Here is a 19,948-nt window from a genome sequence, read left to right as displayed (position 1 = left end):
CGGATATTGCATGAAAATCCAATATTCAATGTTACTGTCAATGCCAGAGCGATATTTAGTTGTAAAACATTTCACTGCAAAACCAAGGATGACAAGCACATATCAGATAAGAAAAGGTCATGATGGAGCCGTTACAGTGCATGGGGGTCACAAAAATGTGACAAGGAGGAGATTGGAACATTTGACGAGATAAAAGGCAGCTCTCCTTAGTCTTCATTCACATCGCAAAGGACCTGGAGGCAAGGTGAGCCATCTCTACCCTCACTCACGATGTGGACTCCAGTGGACCTGTGGACGAGGACCAGCGTCCTCCTGGTTGTACTGAGTTGTCTGGTGGGAGGAGAACAGCTCCTCAATGGCGGCTTTGAGACCTTGAACAACTGGAGCTGCGGTGGCTTCAAATGTGAACTTGTTGCTCCTGGCGACTCGCGCTTTGGTTCTCATTCTCTCAAGGTTTCTGGCAGGTGACTGGACACACTCTCCCCTTTATAATTCTTACGGTCATGTCTTAATACTTAATGTTGTCTTTGTCTTTGAATTTATATTTTAACGTACTTTTTTAATCTCAAATTCACTTTACTCTTCTTTCTCTTGGTCTGTAAGATCATTTTTGCTTCTTCGCTTTTTATTCTGTCAATCTGCTTTGCCATATTGCAAATAAATTTTAGAAGGCTGAAGGTCAATGAAACAATCAACAATCCAAGACCGTTGGTTAATATCTTTGAGGATTTTTTTCGGAATGAACTGTGTTCTGATGTTTGTTTACTTTTAGCAGTATTTTTGTCGTATTTTTGATTTCAAACAGGGATAAACAACATTATCGTCATTGTCGCATGTCGCATGCTGACAGCCCGGGCCTTAGCTCTGAGGCAAGGAGGAGGTTGCCGCGTCACGATCTGACGTCATGATCTGACGCAATTTTGTTTCTTTTTACTTTTTTTGGCGGGAAAAAAGCCGAGCGGGTGAAGAAAAAGTAACGTCTCGAGTGAACATTGGAAAAGGAAGTGTCGTCTGCCCGACCTCTGTCTTCGGGAGTGAAATTCCAGCCAGTGTTCCGGTCGTGAGGACGGACTAGAAAGCTGAGTGGTGGTGACTGGGAGTATCGTCTGGAGATGGCGAGACTCTGGAGAATGATCTTGTGTGTGGCCGCTCTTCTGTTTGTAAACGTCTACAGTTTCTGCGGTCCGACCTTTCATCTAAGGCAGGGGTCTCAAACACGCGGCCCGCGGGCCGTATGCGGCCCGTGAAACATTTTTGTGCGGCCCGCGGTCACGTCCGCGGTGTATATGTATGTTGTGCTTGGTGTTTTTTATGGGAACTACAGTTTCTGCTTTTTTATTAGTGACAGAGATAACGTCAACTTATTTTAATAAACTAAACTGCCTGTGCATGTAATAAACTACACTAAATGTAATTAATAATTATAAAAACTTTATTTTAGCATTTAACGGCAGTGACAGTAGTGTTCGTAAAATTTAATGAAAAAACATTTTCTTTTCGTGGTGCGGCCCGCTGACTGGCTGTTACTTTCCACTGCGGCCCACATGCTAATATGAGTTTGAGACCCCTGATCTAAGGTGTTACCTGTTTTTCTCTTCTGCTCGAAGACGTTTTGAACTGTGGTAAATACTTCGCAGATGACTGAAGGTAAAGGAGAATTTCTATCGTGCTGTAAAGACTGATACAAGGGACCTGACTGTGTCTGAGAGGATGATCCTGCTTGCATACAGCTGCACAACTGTTTCTTTTTTAGATCTTTGCACATTCCTGTCGTCGTTTCTTCGTTGTCCTTCGTTCTACTGTCCGCTATTGTGTAAACCGTATACCCTGCATCCTCATCGGCGCGTGGACACGTGACCAGCGGCCTACCCACGCCTCGTACCTGGAAGAGAGGAGGCAATTAGTCTCCATAGTGTATGTAGTGTTTACTAGCGTACTGAGATACACTGCTAGTCCACAGCAGAAACAAAAAAAGAACTCTGAAAGGAGACAACAAACAATATTTATTAAAATATTAATTTATTAATTTATTTATTTATTTATTTATTTTAAGTGTTATACTTTTGAAAACGTTCTGCTTTTCAAGAATGTTCCAAAAGTATTATCTCTGCTACCAGCCATCTCATCATCTTTGTCTTGTGACTGGCTACTTGATCTTTGAGCGGTCTGATCACCTCAGGTCAAAATTACATTTACAAAAGTTTTTACGGAAGCAAGATGAAGGTTGGTGATGCTGCATGTTGCAGAACTCAGTCGTATCAAGGACCATCACAACATGTGAATCTCAAGCCCGGGACTTACTACAAGGTACAGAGTTACATGAAGCTGCTCAACCAGCTGCCCAACCATATCGGCCACACCCTCATGATCGAGATCGCTGTTTCTCACTCAGGCGAGCATTACCTTCCTTCCTTCCTTCTATCGTTTGTTCATTAATATTGATTGCTTACCTTTGCTAATGAAGAACATGTAATATAGTTTATTTTGCTATCGTGTAAGTTTGTTGTAGAGCTGTGGTCTAAGATAGTAGTAGTTGTCGCACGGTGTGATTAGAGGTCAGAGGAACAGTCAGCACAGTCCGTTCTGTTCAACTTACAGGTGGGCAGACTGATTTCATCACTGGGGCTTTGCGCAACCTGGTGACCGTTGCTGATGGATGGGTGCTCATGCAGGGAGACTTCCTGACTCCTAACAAAGGTGAGCAGAACTGTCAGAACTCACGTCTGGACGGAAGTACTAGCGTATGACGACCATAGTAATGTGAGGGAGATAAAGATAAAGTTTCATCTGTGAGGTGATAGTCTAATACAATGTGATGCAGCACAACAGACAACACTAACATACAGTATTATGCAATGTAATGGTTGATCAGAGAGCTTAGATATAAAGAGGGTGCACTCCTTCTTTATCCTTACTTGTTAAGAAAAGTAGTGACGGAGTTGCGTCCCTTCGAAAGGTGCTGCTACGCCGCAGTTGCTAATATCGAGCACTACTAAACAAAGTCGTCGCTAGCAGTGTTTATCTTTGGAGTAAATGTCTAGGCGTTTGCGATATGAAATGACTTTTATCTAAGAACAGATTCTTGTGTCTTTTATTCATGGGAATTGCTGAGATGAGGGTAGTTTGGGAGAGTTTTAATACATGTATGACAGCTGACTATATTTAAAAAGGAAAACTTTTATAAATTCAAACAACACGTCCATGAGCACAAATTTGCATTTATTTCAAATCCATAAAAATCTAATTTATGTGAATATATGAATATGAAAAAATCAGTTAAAAACAGACTTACACATGAATATAAATAGACATATAGATTTCTGCTTACATACAAGCATGCAGCAATAAATTCTCATACAAATCATACTACTAATAATCATAATTAATAACAAATCATAACACTACTATTAATAATAATGTATATATCTATATACATTCATATCCCTTATAGTAAGAACATTGGTGGACAATTTAAAGATAACAGTGATGCTTACTATGAAATATACAGCAAGCAGATACTCAAAAGGGATCATTCACACATGTACTATAACATTTTCTTTCACACTGTTCTAAAACAATTTTAAATTACTTTAGCTTAAATGCTACAACTGAGATTTAACTTTTTTCCCAGGAAGTAACTGGTCAATATTTTTACAATAGGCACACTCTAAAACTCCATCGGTCACTTTCTTGAAGAAGTTACCTACAAATGCAGGCAAACAGAAATGTGGTTTACAGATTTTTTCCCTATTAGCATAATGAAAAGGAGTTAACAGTAGCCAAAATATCCAATAGATCTATATGTAGAATCTGTCCAAACACACACGCACACACATTCAAAAAGACCTTTTGCAGTGCAAGCTATGATCATCATTAGCCTTATGTGCCAATTAGAGTGATCTCTCATGATAAATGTTCATTAAAAAAAAAAATATGACAGAAACAAAGGCCCATGATGGTAAAATATGGCTTAGTAATATATATTGGAATATACTATTATCTAATAATCATAAGCTATCAACATTGCATGGTGGATTTGGAATGGAGAAAACTGTGGGTACAGCATTCCACACAAGACTTTTTTTGGGGTTGCATGGACAGTTGTACTGACTTTCCTCGAAATGATCAGAGCAAAGACAGTAGCCTTTTCCATACACATCAGATGGTGTAAGATGGTCAGAATCTTTCCTTCTTGTAAAATTCATCCATATTTTGCTCCTGTTGTAATAATTTTTTCAATGTATTAATAACAAATATTTTTATAACACCTCACCCCAGTGACAAATGCCTTAAATGATAATACTATAACAAATTTAAATAGGTTTGTAATCAGATAAGTGAGAATTCATCACACAGTTTCACAGTATAATCAGTAAAGTCGTTTTAATAATCATAGTAAAAGAGCAAATTAACGCGTTGTAGTAGACTGCTCTCAACTACAGTACACTTATGGATCGTAATTTGAGAATAAATTCGTAGCTTACCTCTCTTCCTCTTTTGGGAAATTGTAGAAACGTTTTTCTTTTGAGGTTAATTTAAACCTGGCGTTCTGACAGTTAATTGCAGAACAAAATTGTCCACCTTGCCTCAGACGATCGCCTTCGCTTGCTCGTGCCATGTCGTTTCTTAGCAACACGTTACGAACGATAACTCTAGCCGACGAGTTTTCCCTGCGGTCACGAGTGGACCCTCTCGTTATCTAAGCTCTCTGGTATGATTACGCGTTGTGTCTGCTGTCTGATCTGTGATTTTCGTACGCCACTTGCTATCTTCTCGATTGTTCTTTTATGTCTACTCCACGAAGCTCATTTTTTATGAACCACTTTAAATGGTGGACTGGTGGTCTCTGCTGACATATCAGCGCCATCTTGCCGCTTTTGGAACTATGTGTCAGCAGATTAGATTTAACTCTCTGATAACTTTTCTGTAATTAAACCATCAATTTTCTTGGCTGTTCGTGGACCTGTTATGCCGCTCATCATTGTGAGGGTCGCAATCGACTGCAGTCTACCAGTCCTTCACTCTATCCAACCCCTGACTTCATGAGCAGATGTCTCCACCTTTGTCTCTAACATGTCTCTACCCCTTTGTTTCCTGATGTGTTTTGGTCTGTGCCGTATGTGTATTATATCCATTTTGTATCTCTTTCCATGAGTTCTTTAATCGTTTTCATTCTGTAATCAGAAACATTTGCAAAGTGCATTGAGTCCACTGCACAGTGAAAAAATGCGCTACATGAATCTTTATTGTCTTTTTAATACATAAACACCTGGTCCAGTTTTTGATGGTGCGAATCCACTCTAGTGGTTTGGACTTTCGTGCTCGTCTTATCAAACGCCACTAAGAAATGATGTTTATTTGTATTACAGCTATATCGTCAGCAAGCTTCTACTATCAGGGACCCGAAGCAGGTGTAGAGTTCCTAGTGGACCAGGCCTCCATGGTTGAGGTTAACGTCAACGCCGATAACTGGCGACAGACGACTGATGCAGTCATTAACAGAGTTAGAAAAAGTGACATCAACTTCCAGTAAGAAAAACCCTTTCTTCTTGTACTTGAGACCGTGCTGTGTGGAAAAATACAGGAGTGAAACATTCTGCTACACTTAATTTCTGTCTTTTCAGTGTCACCACAGCAAGCGGAATAGCTCCACACGACGTGAGGATTGAGGTGAGTTCAGTTGGTGTGTTGTAGTGCTGTGAGTATTTTAATGTCGACTTCTGAGGACACGAATCGCCTTGGCATGTCCTCACAACTACATGTTCTAACCCTGACCTACCATCTCACGATACATTGGATGATGTTGGACAGTGATGTGTGTGCTGCTTCTAAAGATAATCCCACAAAAGTCATCGACGTAAATGAACTCGAGGTTTGAAGCATTCGACACTCTCATTGGATAAAAAAGAAACACGTGTCTCATGATGGGGAGGATGCGGATGTTGCAGGTCAAGCAGACCAAGAAGTCCTTCCCCTTTGGCAGCGCCATCAGCTCGTGGAAGTACACGGACTCGGCGCAGCAGAAGTACCGGGACTGGATCCACACTCACCTCAACTGGGCCGTGCTGGAGAACGCTCTCAAGTGGGACCAACTCGAACCGACTCAGGTAATGCGAAGAAAAATGTTTAAAGATGACATAATTGTTGACCCTGTTAATGTATAAAGTTATGAAATCTATGCAGCCTTTATACAGTTGTGAAAAGCAAACAGTCGTCAATCAAGGCTTTATTTTCCCCATCACAGGGCCATTTGCAGTACGCCCGTGCCGTCCAGACTCTCAAAGGACTGACAAGCCATGGGTAATCACTTAGTGAGATTTAACTCTGTACACAGACTTGCTCACACTTACTCAACGACATTGTTACTTAGTTAATTACTGTGGAATACTAGCATATTGTTAGTAAATTACTGTGGAATAATAGAACATTAATCGAAAATCAATTTTTAGTCACCGTGCTTTGATATGCTCTAAAAACAGAATAAAGGTCAGAGGGCATAACCTTGTATGGTCACTTGACCAGTATGTGCCGAGTTTCATCAGGGGTCAGACCGGAAACCAGCTACGCGAGACTGTGCGCAAACACATCCAATGGACTTGTCAGCTCACCCGCGGGCTGTGAGTGGTGTTCACTGTTTTTCAGTCTTGTCTTGATGGTCCTTCGAAGACTACATCTCACTCAAAAAAAAACAAACACATTAACCCCTCAAAACTCAACACCTTTCTTTCAATGCATCTTGAAATGTCTGTTAGACAGCAAAACTTTTTTTGAAATAAACTCAGTACAGAGTCTTATTTTCTAAACCTGTATGAATATTGTATCTTGTTCTCAATATACATGAGTCTAAATATAACCAGGCATAGAAAGAGGTTAAAACTCCTAGAGTCAAATGTTTCCATGGACACCATATTTAACGTCAAAGTATCCAGGTACAATCATGACGTATGCTTTTTGTCCTTGACCTGTGACACGTGATATATTGTAGGCCGGTATTTCAAGAATGGAAATGGTATCGATATGGGGAAACAGTATCTTTAACTGAACTCTGATGTCTAATTTAAAGAAAGCTTCCTGATTATATTTTTGTCTAAATATGTAATCTGAGTTTAAACAATGTAAGTAAATGCTATGTTATATATACTCGACACAGACAATACAGTACAGACCGAAAACACGATGTTAGGGTAGAGGCCGTCTCTCTAATAAACTCCCTGCTAATGTGCTGCCTAATGAACTATTGTAAGGTGGTGACCCTACTGAACTACTGACAGGACGATTGCACACTCACATACTCCTGCCATACTAAGATAAATCTTCACCACACAGGGTGCAACACTGGGATGTAAACAACGAGAATCTGCACGGATCCTGGTATCAAAGAACACTCCATGACATCAACTACGACCTTGAACTTTTCCGCGAAACTCACGCTGCTGACCCCAACGTCCACCTCTTCCTCAACGACTACGGTGTTGTAGGGGATGGTTACTCAACAGGGGTGAGTTCTCACAGCTTTATCTTCAGGCGATAACTTTCATCTTTTGTTCCCAATGATTTTAAATGAGGCTATTTTTTCCTACGTATTACGCGATCACTACTTGGAAATCATTGCTCTAATTGTAAGCTTACAGGAACGATGTTTTAGCCGTTTATACCACATTTATAAATTAGTTTTACTTTATGTGTAAGGAACAGTATTTTAATTTGTGTAATAATGTACGAATGAAATGGTAAAGTGACGTGATACATTGTGTTGGTACCAGTGGGTAAGGGAACGTCTGTACGTATGTAAACTATTCAAGAAGTATAACCTAAGTATAAGCGCTGGACAATTTTTGTTTCTTCCAAAGTCTTAAATAAAGCAGTTTTTTCTAATTAATATTCATATGAAGCTTAAGCATGTTCGACGACAAAACAAGTTTTAATAAATAGTTTTTATATGCGATGTATATTGTCTTGCCAGGCCTACCTGGCTCAGGCACGTAAATTTAAAGCAGCCAATGTCAACATTTATGGTCTCGGAGTCCAGTCCCACATGCCAGGAGAAACGGAACCCTCCCCCACGATGATCAAGGTGAGACGCAAAAACCTTGTTCTGTTTCTGGCAAGTTTACGCAGACTTGAATAAAACCAAGAGAAAGCAAACAGATTTTAGGAAAGCGTTCAATGCCTCACATAGTACTCTCGGCGAGTACGAGGGTTGGATACCGGATTTGGTCTGAGGTTGGAAGCCCCCAGCTACACCCGACTGAAATGACGGTTTATCGGGGAAGGTCGAGGCTTCGTAAACCAAGGGCGGGATCTTTATGCTGGACCCTGGACACAATAAACCAGTTATATGGGCTTAACATGCGACCATTAGGTATCATACTCTGAACATGAAAGTGCTTTGAGTAAAGAAGATAATAGTGACTGATCTCTATTGTCCACAGTCGCGACTGGACACTCTGGCTCAAGCAGGTCTGCCCATCTGGGCCACGGAGCTGACGGTGGAGGTCGCTGATGAGCATAAGAGGGCAGACCACTATGAGCGAGCACTGCGCGCCCTGTACGGCCACGAGGCGGTGGAGGGCATCTTGTTCTGGGGCTTCTGGGACCAGGCTCATTACGCCGGGGAGAAGGCCTCTCTGCTCATAGGCAATAATCTGGATGTAAGCCATGTAGTGGAAAAAGTATCACGATGACAAACACACCAACAGTGCATCAGTCAATGTTCTCTCTCTTCTCCCCCCACTCTCTCTCTCTCTCTGTTTCTCTCTTCAGGTCACGTGACATCTCATATCTCATGTCATATATGACATCTCATATCCGCGTCCCTTTTGTCGATGTTGCAGCTGACGGAGGCTGGGCGGCGTGTGCTGGACCTGCTGGAGAACCAGTGGATGACTCACGAGTCTCATACCCTGTCTACAGCCAATCAGCAGTTTACTGTGCGCGGTTTCCATGGTGATTACCAAATCTCTGTCTTCTACCAGAACCACGAGCTGACGGCCCTCAGGCAGACCTTCTCACTGGGCAAGACGGCACACCCTGTCACCATCAACGTCCACACATAGACAGTTATTTCATGTCCACAGATAAGTCATCAGAATAAAGAAAAGCCTTTTTTAAACATGGGCCACCACCGTGACTAGAAAGACCGTTTTGGAGGCAACCCAGAATAATAAAATGTATTTCAAAAAGCTAGTGTTGACCTCATATTTTTACGTTCTTGTAATAGTGTGGCGCATATTTCATGCACAGTGATTAAATTGGAACAATGCCTTTTAATTGGATCTTTCCCTGTTTTATTGTTCACCAAAACTCAAGAAATGAGACCAGAACATGTTTCTCTACTTCGGATGCTATAATCCTCTAGCAGACCGGTCGCGATAGATTCCTCGTGTTCAAGCTGTTAGGAAGCAATGGCGGGCACACGCACTACGATCTGCAGGACAGATATTGTCGGTTTGACGAGCCAGTAGTTTACAGGATCGATGTGAATGCTGCCTGGAACATGCAGAAGATGCTGTTGAAGATTGGGTCCCACATTCTACCTGCAGACGGCAACCACGGTGACGCAACGAATCTGTGGATGGGTGCTGTAAACAGCAATTACCTTCCTCCGGGTAACTGTCTCCTGGGCACAGTAAGGCTACAACTTGCAGCCTTTTGTCTTCTGTCTGAGATAAATACTCCTTGTCAACCGCACAGACTACATCAGGTGACGTACACAGACCATTGCCCTCACGTCAGGTCACGTACTTCCCTCAGATCACACACACACAGGCAACAAATCCCACCTCCGTCACTTGAACAACTTGAATTCAGTTGTGGCTCCGAGAGAGAGAACTTCTTCCACCGAACTCTTCACAGACTGGACATCCTGCGCTGCAGCATGACACGACGCACGTGCGGGTGGCTGCTGGTTGCTGGGACGTCACTGCTGGTTGCTGGGACGTCACTGCTGGCGTCCTCTACAAGGGCATGGGAGGGTAGAGCACGTCTCGGCTTGCAGTGCACGAACACCACGCCCCCCGGCACTGGCATGGCGGCCGATCCCTGCACGTGTTACAAAAGGTCAAGACGAGGGTAATGGCATTGTGATATCATAGAGGTCAGGGTTAACCAAGGTAACGGCATGACGTGATCGGTTAACTGTGTAGTGAGAGCACGGTAATCAAGAAAACAATAACAAAGAGGAGAGAAGGCGACGAGAGAATGACTAACTATATTCTGATGTTGTGGTCGTCTTAGTAACACTCGGGACTCACCTGCACTTCGAATCGCTTCAGCTCCATCACCTGCGGCCGGTGTCGTGGGGGAGCCGAGTGAGAGAAGAGCGGGAGGGGGCTGAGTGAGGAGCAGAAGGTAGCGATCCTCTCCTCCAAGTCGCGAAGCTGCTTGTCGCTGGTTTCCAAGTCGTAGAAGCCGTCCTTGCTGTCCTCGTCGTCGTTTTGGACCACGGATGTCGCGTGTTCAGCGTTACCTTGGGAACGCGCACTTGAGCATGCGCACACGATGTGAAGTCTGCCACGTATCAGAAAGATGGAGACCACCGTGAGAAGGAGGAGACGACCAGCCAAACAGGCAAATAGACAAACAGGTAGACAGGCAAAAGGTAGGCACACAGGCAGGAGGTGAAGAAAGGCAAACAAACAGACAGGCAGGAAGGATTTGGCAAACTGACGACAGGCAGCGACTTTACTTTACCCCCAATGGTTGGGAGGCTCCACAATTAAATAGTTTGCTGTAGTGATGTTAAACTAGTGTCTAAACACCGCCCATGCGTTCAGACGGTGAAAAAAACACTTTTTATAACCTGCTGTCCTTGCTGGCTTGATGGACGGCCGTGAGTTCTTGCAGGACGGTGCCGCCTGCATCGTGACGCACCGCCTTCACCGAGTCTCTTACGATGACGTTAGCGCTCTTCAGCCTCACGATGGGAGTGGTATCCACTGATCCCTCCCCGGAGGGAGCCCACAGTTCCCCGGCGGACTGGGGGCGGATGGAAGTGACTTGTTTGGCCACGCTGATGTCGCAGGGTGCTAAAAGTGATTACAGTCACACTATACAAGCTGCAAGTGATTAACCCTTTATCTACCAGTGTCCAGAGGACAAATATATACAGGTTCTTTGATCTCAAGTCCTCCCAGTCTCATATTTATAGGACAGGCTGTATCTCCATTGTCTAGGTGGAGGCGAGCGCAGTGCCCCTTAACTCATAAGAAAGCAAAGGGACCCAAATATAAAGATAAAAAGAAAATACATAATTAAACACTGAAGCAACTGCACGGCGGTGAACATGAAAGAGCAGAGACGAAGATGGAGAACTGAGTGAGCAGAAGAATTAGCTGCTCTTGGTGCCTTTTCTGTAAACGTTCGTCAAATTCCTGGTGTTTCTACTACTACCATCCCACATTCATGCTCCACCCACCTTCTGTGGACGAGGCTGGCCTAGCTGCCGCTGAAGTGGCGGAAGTGACGTCTTCTTTTCTGCATTCGACTTCCGGCGGGGTGGCAGGGCGACCTAGAAGCAAACGCTGGGCTTCGAGATCGTTTCTCAGCTGCGCTTTGCTTCGCGGAATTTTTCGTCGTCGCTGGTTGGGCTTGGAGGTGGACATCCTGACCAACAGCAACAATAACACATGTGTGTAAAATTACCCTTAAACCATCCTTCAAGAACTTCTCTTCCTGACTTTAACAGTCTTGCACACTCATCAATATGTCAAAATTCGGTAGGTAAAAGAATAATCTATGATCCAAGGTCATAAAGATCAAATAGTCGTGAAGACAGCACTCACCTGAGGGTCCAGGCCCTCCCAAAAGAACTGGCCAGGATCTTCATCCTCGCCAGGGAAGCCGCGCGGTACTTGAGCGAATCCGACAGCAGCGGTTTGATGAGCGGCGCGTGTCCGTCCTGGAACAGTCGCAGTAAGGTCTTCTCCACATCCCGTTCTCTTCTCACCTGACCCTTGCCCCGCACGCGGCGACCTTGCCGGACATTCGTACCCGCCAGATGGCGCCCCAGTGCAACAGCAGCGACGTGCAGGCGTTGGATGATTGGAACCTGAGGCGCCAGAGGGCTCTCCAAACGGGCTTCCAGTTTCTGGAATATGAACAGCAGTGTCTGTGGTTACTTGCCTGAAACAACACCTGTACTAAATCTGCGAGTGCTCACCTGGCACACCATCTGTATCAGAGCGCTCACCTGGCACACCACCTGTATCAGAGCACTCACCTGGCACACCACTTTAATCAGAGCACTCACCTGGCACACCACCTGTATCAGAGCACTCACCTGGCACACCACCTGTATCAGAGCACTCACCTGGCACACCACCTGTATCAGAGCACTCACCTGGCACACCACTTTAATCAGAGCACTCACCTGGCACACCACCTGTATCAGAGCACTCACCTGGCACACCACCTGTATCAGAGCGCTCACCTGGCACACCACCTGTATCAGAGCACTCACCTGGCACACCACTTTAATCAGAGCACTCACCTGGCACACCACCTGTATCAGAGCACTCACCTGGCACACCACCTGTATCAGAGCACTCACCTGGCACACCACTTGTATCAGAGCGCTCACCTGGCACACCACCTGTATCAGAGCACTCACCTGGCACACCACCTGTATCAGAGCACTCACCTGGCACACCACTTTAATCAGAGCACTCACCTGGCACACCACCTGTATCAGAGCACTCACCTGGCACACCACCTGTATCAGAGCACTCACCTGGCACACCACTTTAATCAGAGCACTCACCTGGCACACCACCTGTATCAGAGCACTCACCTGGTACACCACCTGTATCAGAGCACTCACCTGGCACACCACCTGTGTGAGGTCGCGAGCTGTCTGCATGTTCTTCCGCAACACCAGCCGCTCGTAGTTCTTGGCGTTCAGGATGATCACGTGAGCATCCTCCTCCACCGTCACCGTTGCTGTGCTCTTCTCCAGTCCTAGCGCCATTTCTGCGTCGCCTAGCAACATATCTTCCCAGTCAAATATTACCTGATGCTTAAAAATCAGTCACTCATTTATGAAGCTTTGATATTACTCTTAGTTCTTGTGTCATTTCAAGAATTCCTGTCTTCTTCCTGCTCAAAAGTTTACGAAATTAGTCATAAATTCTTCCCGTGTTTATTATTTACTTGCTGATGATTACATTTTTAATCTACTTTTATTGTATATAATTGTACATAGCTTCCCCTTTTATATTAATGTGTTTTATTTGTAATTCAATGCTGTTTGACACAAAACTTATTGTAACAGAAAGCGTGCTTCTGTCTGTACTAGTTAGCATAGTTCTGTCCTATTCTGCTAGACAGTGTGGAGGGATGCGCACCCAGAATGTCGTTGGGTCCCACACAGCACAGGTTGACTCGCCTTCCCATCATGCGTCGCTCTGCAGCCGCGTAGCCCTGGCGCCTGCGCACTGCGACCTGCGGGGTGGTCTTGTTCCGGGTGGATCCGGGCCTCCATCCTGAAGGCACCCTGCACTCAGAGCAACTTATCACAGTCAACTTATTCTTGCCTGCATCAACTCTACCTACCTCTTATGGACATACTGACATGCACAATCTGTGTACAATGTATCACCGATATGCTGTACAAACTGTGTATAGGATGTACTTATACATGTTGAAACTATCAGTGGGTATTTGAGAGATGCTGTACAAGCTATGTATGGGACATCCGGGCATGCTGTACACGCTGTATATACAACATATGTCCATGCAATACAAGCTGTTTGGGGTGTACTTAGTGGCAGACTGTACGACGTACGTGTAGAATGTGTTACACATGAAAGCGGTACTCACTGGTTTTTGGACCTGACAGAACCCACAGGTGCCCACAACTCTGGAAACTGTTCTTCGTGGTGTAAAGGCTCCATGCACACCTGTGCCACACCACTGGCAACATAGAGTAAGTTGTATGATATGTAGGAACTAGTTGTAGCAATTTTAATAGCTTACAGTTGTAATTGCTACAATTATACTACACTAGTTGTATTACTGTTATCAGTAGTTGTAGTACTACTAATAGAATTACTAACTGCAATTATACTCAAATTAGTGGCAATAATACTTGTAGTTAGAAATGTTGTAAGTGATGAAGCAGTGCTACACATAGAAGCGGTAGCAACAACAATATTGAAACCACCAATCGTTGTAGAAGCTTCATTCAGAAAACAAAAGCGAAATTGGGAGGCTAAGCACAAGAGAGAGGATTTCCAACCAAAACAAACAAATCAACTAGTTTTCTCCAGAAGATGCTAGCTAACCCTGACCTGATTCGTTCCAAGATATCCTATGTCACAATGACCCAATCATCTCCCATCGTCACAATGTCCAAGGGACCCGCCTCAATGTTAACTTGCCCCGTACAGAAAAGGATGAGGAGGAGAGTATAGATGATTGTTTAAGGATGGTGTCAAAAGGTTGTCATCTCTGACCTCGCCCTACCTTAGAATAAAGATGAGGCCAGGTGGGGGTTGACCCTGACGCATCAGCACGGTGCCCTGCGGACAAACTTCTTTTTTCAGACTCATCTCCAAAAGGCGTCGGAGCTTGACTGACCACGAGCGGAACAGCTTGTGCTGGGACACGAACTCCACCTTCTCTTTGTAGATGGCTTCTTCTTTAGCCTGAAGTGTAAACAAGAATTCAGAGCTGTCTGTCAGTGCATACAGAACACGAACTCAGCTCTTCTCTCTCACTGTGTGCGTGCGTGTTTTATATATATTTATATAATTTGTGTTTGAATATCTGTTTGTGTTTGTGTTTGTGTCCGCTCGCGCGTGTGATGCATGCGTGTGCACGTGGGTGAGAGAGGACTGACCTTGACACAGCGATTGAAGAGGATTCTGTTGATGACCAGCAAGTCCGTGTCTTCATCTGCCACGACCGTTGCATTGCGAATAGCATCCGTGGACAGTAGCGCTATTTCACCAAACGTCTTCCCCGTTTCTATAGCGACAGAAGGAAAGATAGTGTCATTCTGTGTTTACCTCAGCTACGTTTAGCAAATCTCTTCTGTAGAGATTATTTATTTATCATATTGATGAATTATTTTCCACTTCAAAACGTCATTCAGAATTTTCTCGGTCTTAAACATGAGAGTCTGGCTGGAACTTACCCAGATGGGAGATGAACTTGCCCAGAACGTCTCTGCTGGAGGTTTTATTTCTCTTGGCGCCCTTCCCAGCATGCTCTAGTGCTGCGTCACTCTGGGCAGATTTTACCAAAAGCTTCGGTCTCTGATACCCGCGCTCCTCGAACGGATCGTCGTCTGATTTGGTGACGTCGATGTACACCGACGTGCGGCCCGATATTATGATGTAAAACCTGAACGCACACAATGTTTACATGACATAGAGTGTATAATAGAACGAACACTTATCTTGAATACACACGACGTATTACACACACACAACACGACGCTCGACGAACCCCCGCAGATGACGATGAGGATGAAGAGATGTGTAGGTGAATGGAATCGAAGAGGCACAAGTTCAGAGGAATGTCCCTGAGAGAGTTATACAAAAGATGGCGGACGAAAACCGTTGTTTTCCCGCTCACTCGGCTATTTTTAGAGTGTTTTCTCTTATATATGACGTCATTTCTGACGTGGAAACAAATGACGCACACAAGACGTCAGACACGAGACACCATTCGTACACGAGACAACACGAGACCCACCACAACTCATTACCTAGAGTGACTCTCCCTTGGTTTCATGTCACATATTTCAAATGGGATTGACTTCCATAAGACAGTGAATACAAACAAATATTGCCGACGAGGCATTTGTCTCATAAGTGATAATTTGTTTAATATTTTAAACGTTATTTAGATCGCCGTTGGAAGATTGAAAAGGTAACAAATCTGTTCATACCATACTAGAGCCATAAGGGACAACAGTAGACAGAATAGAGTATATTAACAAACTTCAACATTGACTACGGCTCCAACCATGTAAGACCGTATTTTTCACCATTATAAGTTAATTAATTACTAATTTGACAGCAGTTAAATAATATCTCCATTTCTGTCACATCTTTTGAATTTTCTTATGTAGTCTCTAATCATTATTTCGCTGCTTTCTGTCCAGCAAATGTTGGGTGAGGGGTGACATGAAGAGGTGTATGATTAGGGTAGGTCTGAGCGAGAGTGTAAAGAGAAATATATATATTGTCCACTGTGAACTCTATACGGAGCTCCTTAAGTGTTTAATCCTATACTTTTTTTTATTTTAAGCTCTCAATTATAATTAAAAGTCCTGCAATCACAGAGCATTGATGAAATGTGATTTATAAATTCAATTTATTATTATTTATGAACTCCAGCTGTATAAATTTAACATATAAAACATTGATCATTCCTGCTTTATTCGGCATGCTAGCTTGTACTACTTATGTGAAAATGTTTTTCGTTATTATAGTTTACATTCTATGTTTTGACAAACTTGACATTTCTTATTTAATTAGTTCCAACATGTAGACATCTTAGTTTCTCCCAGTATTTTTTCCACAGCCATTCTACTTTTACTGTAGTCTCACACCGTTTTTTTTTCTTTAAAGGAACACTCACAACGAGTATCGACAGAAAAAAAGCGTGAAATAAAAATGACTATTAGTTTTTAAGGGTTGGTTTACGACAGTATTTCAATTATAATATTCTATTATATTACTTCAAGAAATGGAACGCTCAAGGCTCCCCTCCCCCAAAACATAAAAGCAGTCATAATTCACTTTATTCCCTCTTCAAGAAACGAATAGGTTTCTGGTCTGAAAGCTGTCGTGCTACCTGTGGCTTTCATGCTCAGACTGGCGCTATACAAACAAATGTTACTTGAAAGAAAAAAAAATGGTTTAGGGTGTAGCAGCTCCTTACAAAGCTCTCAATGCTCTACAAAGACGGTCGTTCCTACCTAAGGACCAGGGATCTGTAATCATAACCGTTGGACAAGCGAAGAAAACATGTATTCTTTCCCTCAAGAAAAGAAGAAACTATATCAGAAAGTTCGTTATTACTCTACCGTGTTGCGATCTTTTTCTAATCACATGTCGTCACGGATCGTTGGTTTTTATATTTCTACAGCCTGGAGATTTTAGTCAATGAAATGGGAGCAGAAGTCTCCCTGCAGGAGACTAAGTGTTTCGCCTTTACCTTTCTCTCCATTCTTTGATAACCCCTTCCCCACCTTCCGAAAGGAAAATTGTAAACATCGTCCGACTGACAAACATTTATTTCACGCTGGTTAGTAAACACTGACTTGTCTCCTTTTTCTCCTTGCTTGACGATGATGTCGTCTTTGGCGGCTTTTTCGTAAGAACAGTTTTGCAGAATCTCCATGAGTGTTTCTAGAGACAAAACAAGGAAAGAGAGAAAGAGGGACTTTTTGAAACAATTATGTTGTCGTTGGTATATGAAAAATTTAATTAAATACGAACATAAGAAATCTAAGAGACAGGGCCACTGACTGAAAAGATGATCAGCTGGTGCCCTGGTCTAGTTTGCAAAAAAAAACAAAACATTAAATTTCTATTATTTTGCCACAAATACTTTTTAAGATCAAATTTATAAATGAAGTAGACGACCTCAATTTCAATTCTTTGGTGGTCAAGATGTCTGCATGCTTCTAGGAGTGCCAGTGCTTGACCAGTCTGCAATTTATCAAGTTAACTGTATTTCCATCAAACTGCCTAATGACACTTGTAAGTCAAAGATTTAGCGAAAATCTCAACTAACTTACCTCGCTCCATATCCATCAGTTTCTGACTGCGTCTCTGTAACCATGGCAACACCGTCTCCATGGCTGGATGGAGCGCTCCTCTGGTGTCTGAGTGATGAGAGCCACAACTCTCTCCTGCGTCGACGCCATCTGCAGCGCAGCCAACACGACTCACGCAATGTCAGAACCACTCCGAGACCAACAACAATGCCACAGCTGATAAAATAATCTTAGCACTTCTGCCCATCTTCATTCGCCATCTTTTACTTGCTGTTGATATAATTGTTATTGTATTATATATCTTTGTCAGTTGGAGTATTCTCATTCCTGTCTTTCCTCTTGAAGCTTTCATAACCGAGATAGCTTTGCTCCACGTGTTTAACCGAGATAGCTTTGCCCTACGTTCTTCAAGAGACAGGTTTGGTGAAGTCTGTGTGTCTCAGCTTCATCGTCGAGTTTAACATCACAGGAGTCCGGTCAGTGGTCAGCCTTGCATCTTGTATTTGTCACAAGTACCCGTATCATTCAGCTTTGGTATCCTATTTATACAGCAGAATCATTTTCCTTTTTAAATGTCTATGTCATTCTGTCTTACTTTCTGTCAGACAGGATATTTCGGTCTGTCTCGTTATTTGTTTGTCATTGCAATATCAATTCATTATTATTGTTGGTTACTGTCCCATGTCCGACTCTTATACCTTATCATTTTTCAGTCCTTTTCGTGGTTCATCACACTGACGACCTATGCACTTACTTGAGTGACGTTTCCAGGTAGATGTGCTTGTACCAGACATCAGCGACAGCACGTCACGCACCTGGCCGACTGAAACTAGCCAAACGCACCTTTTCTGGACTTGTCTTCTGAACGGTGGCTCACTGTCGTCTGTCAGATCCAGTGGGAAGGTACCGAGGCTTTCTCTAGCCTGGGACCACATTAAGAACGCCGGTGATCGCAGCGAGCAAGATATATATAAAAGAAATAAAAACATTAAAAATCTTTTCTGTGTCGGCATGTCGATCATGAATATATCTCTCGATTGTCCGCCTCCGTCAGCAATAAAATGTGAAAGAAGAAACGCCCTGCGAGGCAGTGCCAGGGGAAAAGAATGTTTTGACCACCAGTTCAGACCTCAGTTCCGAGTGTATTGAGGTTTCCGTCATTCATGCAGACTACACAGTCCAACAGTTTGAATGAAGTATTGTTGGCGTAACGGATTTCTTTATGCGCTTCTGGTCTGCGACAGTTTCACAACTCGGAAAGATTGAGAGTGAATAATACTCGGTAATAAGTCTTCATGAAGTTATTGTGGGGAGCAGTGTACGGGGTTAGGGAGTTGTGAAGGAAAAGACAGCTCAAAACTCGATGTGATCTGCCGGCAATAATTATCAGCAGTAACATAACATAAAGCAGAGTATGGCATTCAGTGTATCTTTCTCGTTGTTATGAAAATCGTTTCTCATTTGCCACTTATAGGATAGTCACTCCTTGGTGACTCCCAATGAGAAATTAAAAAAAAAATTCTAAACAATTTTTGAAGAGGATGCCCTCTATGTTATGTGAAAGACAAGGAGGCTCTCAGCGACAGACAACACCACGGTGGTTATCTCACTGTAAACATCCCCTCCTCTCCACTCTTCCTTTCATCTGGACCGAGTGCACAGAGCACAGACTTCTATGATCTATGTAACTCTGTGACACGGATTGCCCATAGCTACCCAGGCGCAAGGGTATCACCCTGGCAACGCTGGTTCCCTTCCTCGTCAATCTTATTTTCAGTGTGACAGTACAATAATGAGACGTGACAGTGCAATTAGTATGCGTTCACTCGCAATGAATTTCTAAGCAGCTAAGAAAAATTGGAAATTTGAAGATTTGCATTAGAAATGAATTTTTTCTGCTTTCGCGTAAAGGGACTCTACACATTTGGAGTGAAGCAAACGGGTACGGAGGCATTTCAACGGCTTTTTCTCATCTTGAGGGAGCTAACAGCATCCTTAAACACCACAGGCACATTCATAACTTTTTCACACGAAATTTGAATGCAAGCTACGTTAAGGAGGGAAAAACGCAAAATTGGCAAGATACTCTTCTGACGTCAGTGCTGGTCTCTTGCCTAATCGCATTCACACATACAAAACATATCTTGCACTGCCTCTGGTTTCGTCTAAGCATTGCATTCCCTCAGTGAGGATTTTGCCGTCTTATGTTGTACC

The 19,948-nt window shown here is 43.3% G+C and overlaps 2 protein-coding genes across 2 annotated transcripts; one reads left to right on the top strand and one right to left on the bottom strand.

Moving 5' to 3' along the window:
• The first annotated feature begins 211 nt into the window (after window positions 1–211).
• On the top strand, window positions 212–9,182 carry LOC112570467 (anti-sigma-I factor RsgI6-like). Its single transcript, XM_025248893.1, has 12 exons — window positions 212–464; window positions 2,247–2,392; window positions 2,599–2,697; window positions 5,370–5,529; window positions 5,625–5,670; window positions 5,949–6,107; window positions 6,245–6,300; window positions 6,480–6,617; window positions 7,327–7,498; window positions 7,964–8,074; window positions 8,433–8,651; window positions 8,835–9,182. Exons 1-12 carry the CDS (start codon window positions 271–273, stop codon window positions 9,054–9,056), a joined length of 1,722 nt encoding a protein of 573 aa, XP_025104678.1. The 5' UTR covers window positions 212–270; the 3' UTR covers window positions 9,057–9,182.
• Window positions 9,183–9,197: 15 nt separating this feature from the next.
• On the bottom strand, window positions 9,198–18,684 carry LOC112570465. Its single transcript, XM_025248891.1, has 14 exons — window positions 18,489–18,684; window positions 17,756–17,884; window positions 17,276–17,363; window positions 15,137–15,345; window positions 14,840–14,967; window positions 14,464–14,645; window positions 13,819–13,911; window positions 13,344–13,492; window positions 12,821–12,978; window positions 11,784–12,088; window positions 11,417–11,604; window positions 10,802–11,027; window positions 10,254–10,509; window positions 9,198–10,041 (listed from the first exon to the last, which is right to left on the bottom strand). The coding sequence occupies exons 1-14, from the start codon at window positions 18,667–18,669 to the stop codon at window positions 9,850–9,852; spliced, it is 2,484 nt and encodes an 827-aa protein (XP_025104676.1). The 5' UTR covers window positions 18,670–18,684; the 3' UTR covers window positions 9,198–9,849.
• Between the last annotated feature and the right edge of the window lie 1,264 nt (window positions 18,685–19,948).

This window comes from Pomacea canaliculata, linkage group LG8, assembly GCF_003073045.1.
Source record: "Pomacea canaliculata isolate SZHN2017 linkage group LG8, ASM307304v1, whole genome shotgun sequence".
NCBI lineage: Eukaryota > Metazoa > Mollusca > Gastropoda > Architaenioglossa > Ampullariidae > Pomacea > Pomacea canaliculata.
Note: the sequence above shows the minus strand (reverse complement) of the source record. Positions and strands in the feature narration are given on the sequence as shown.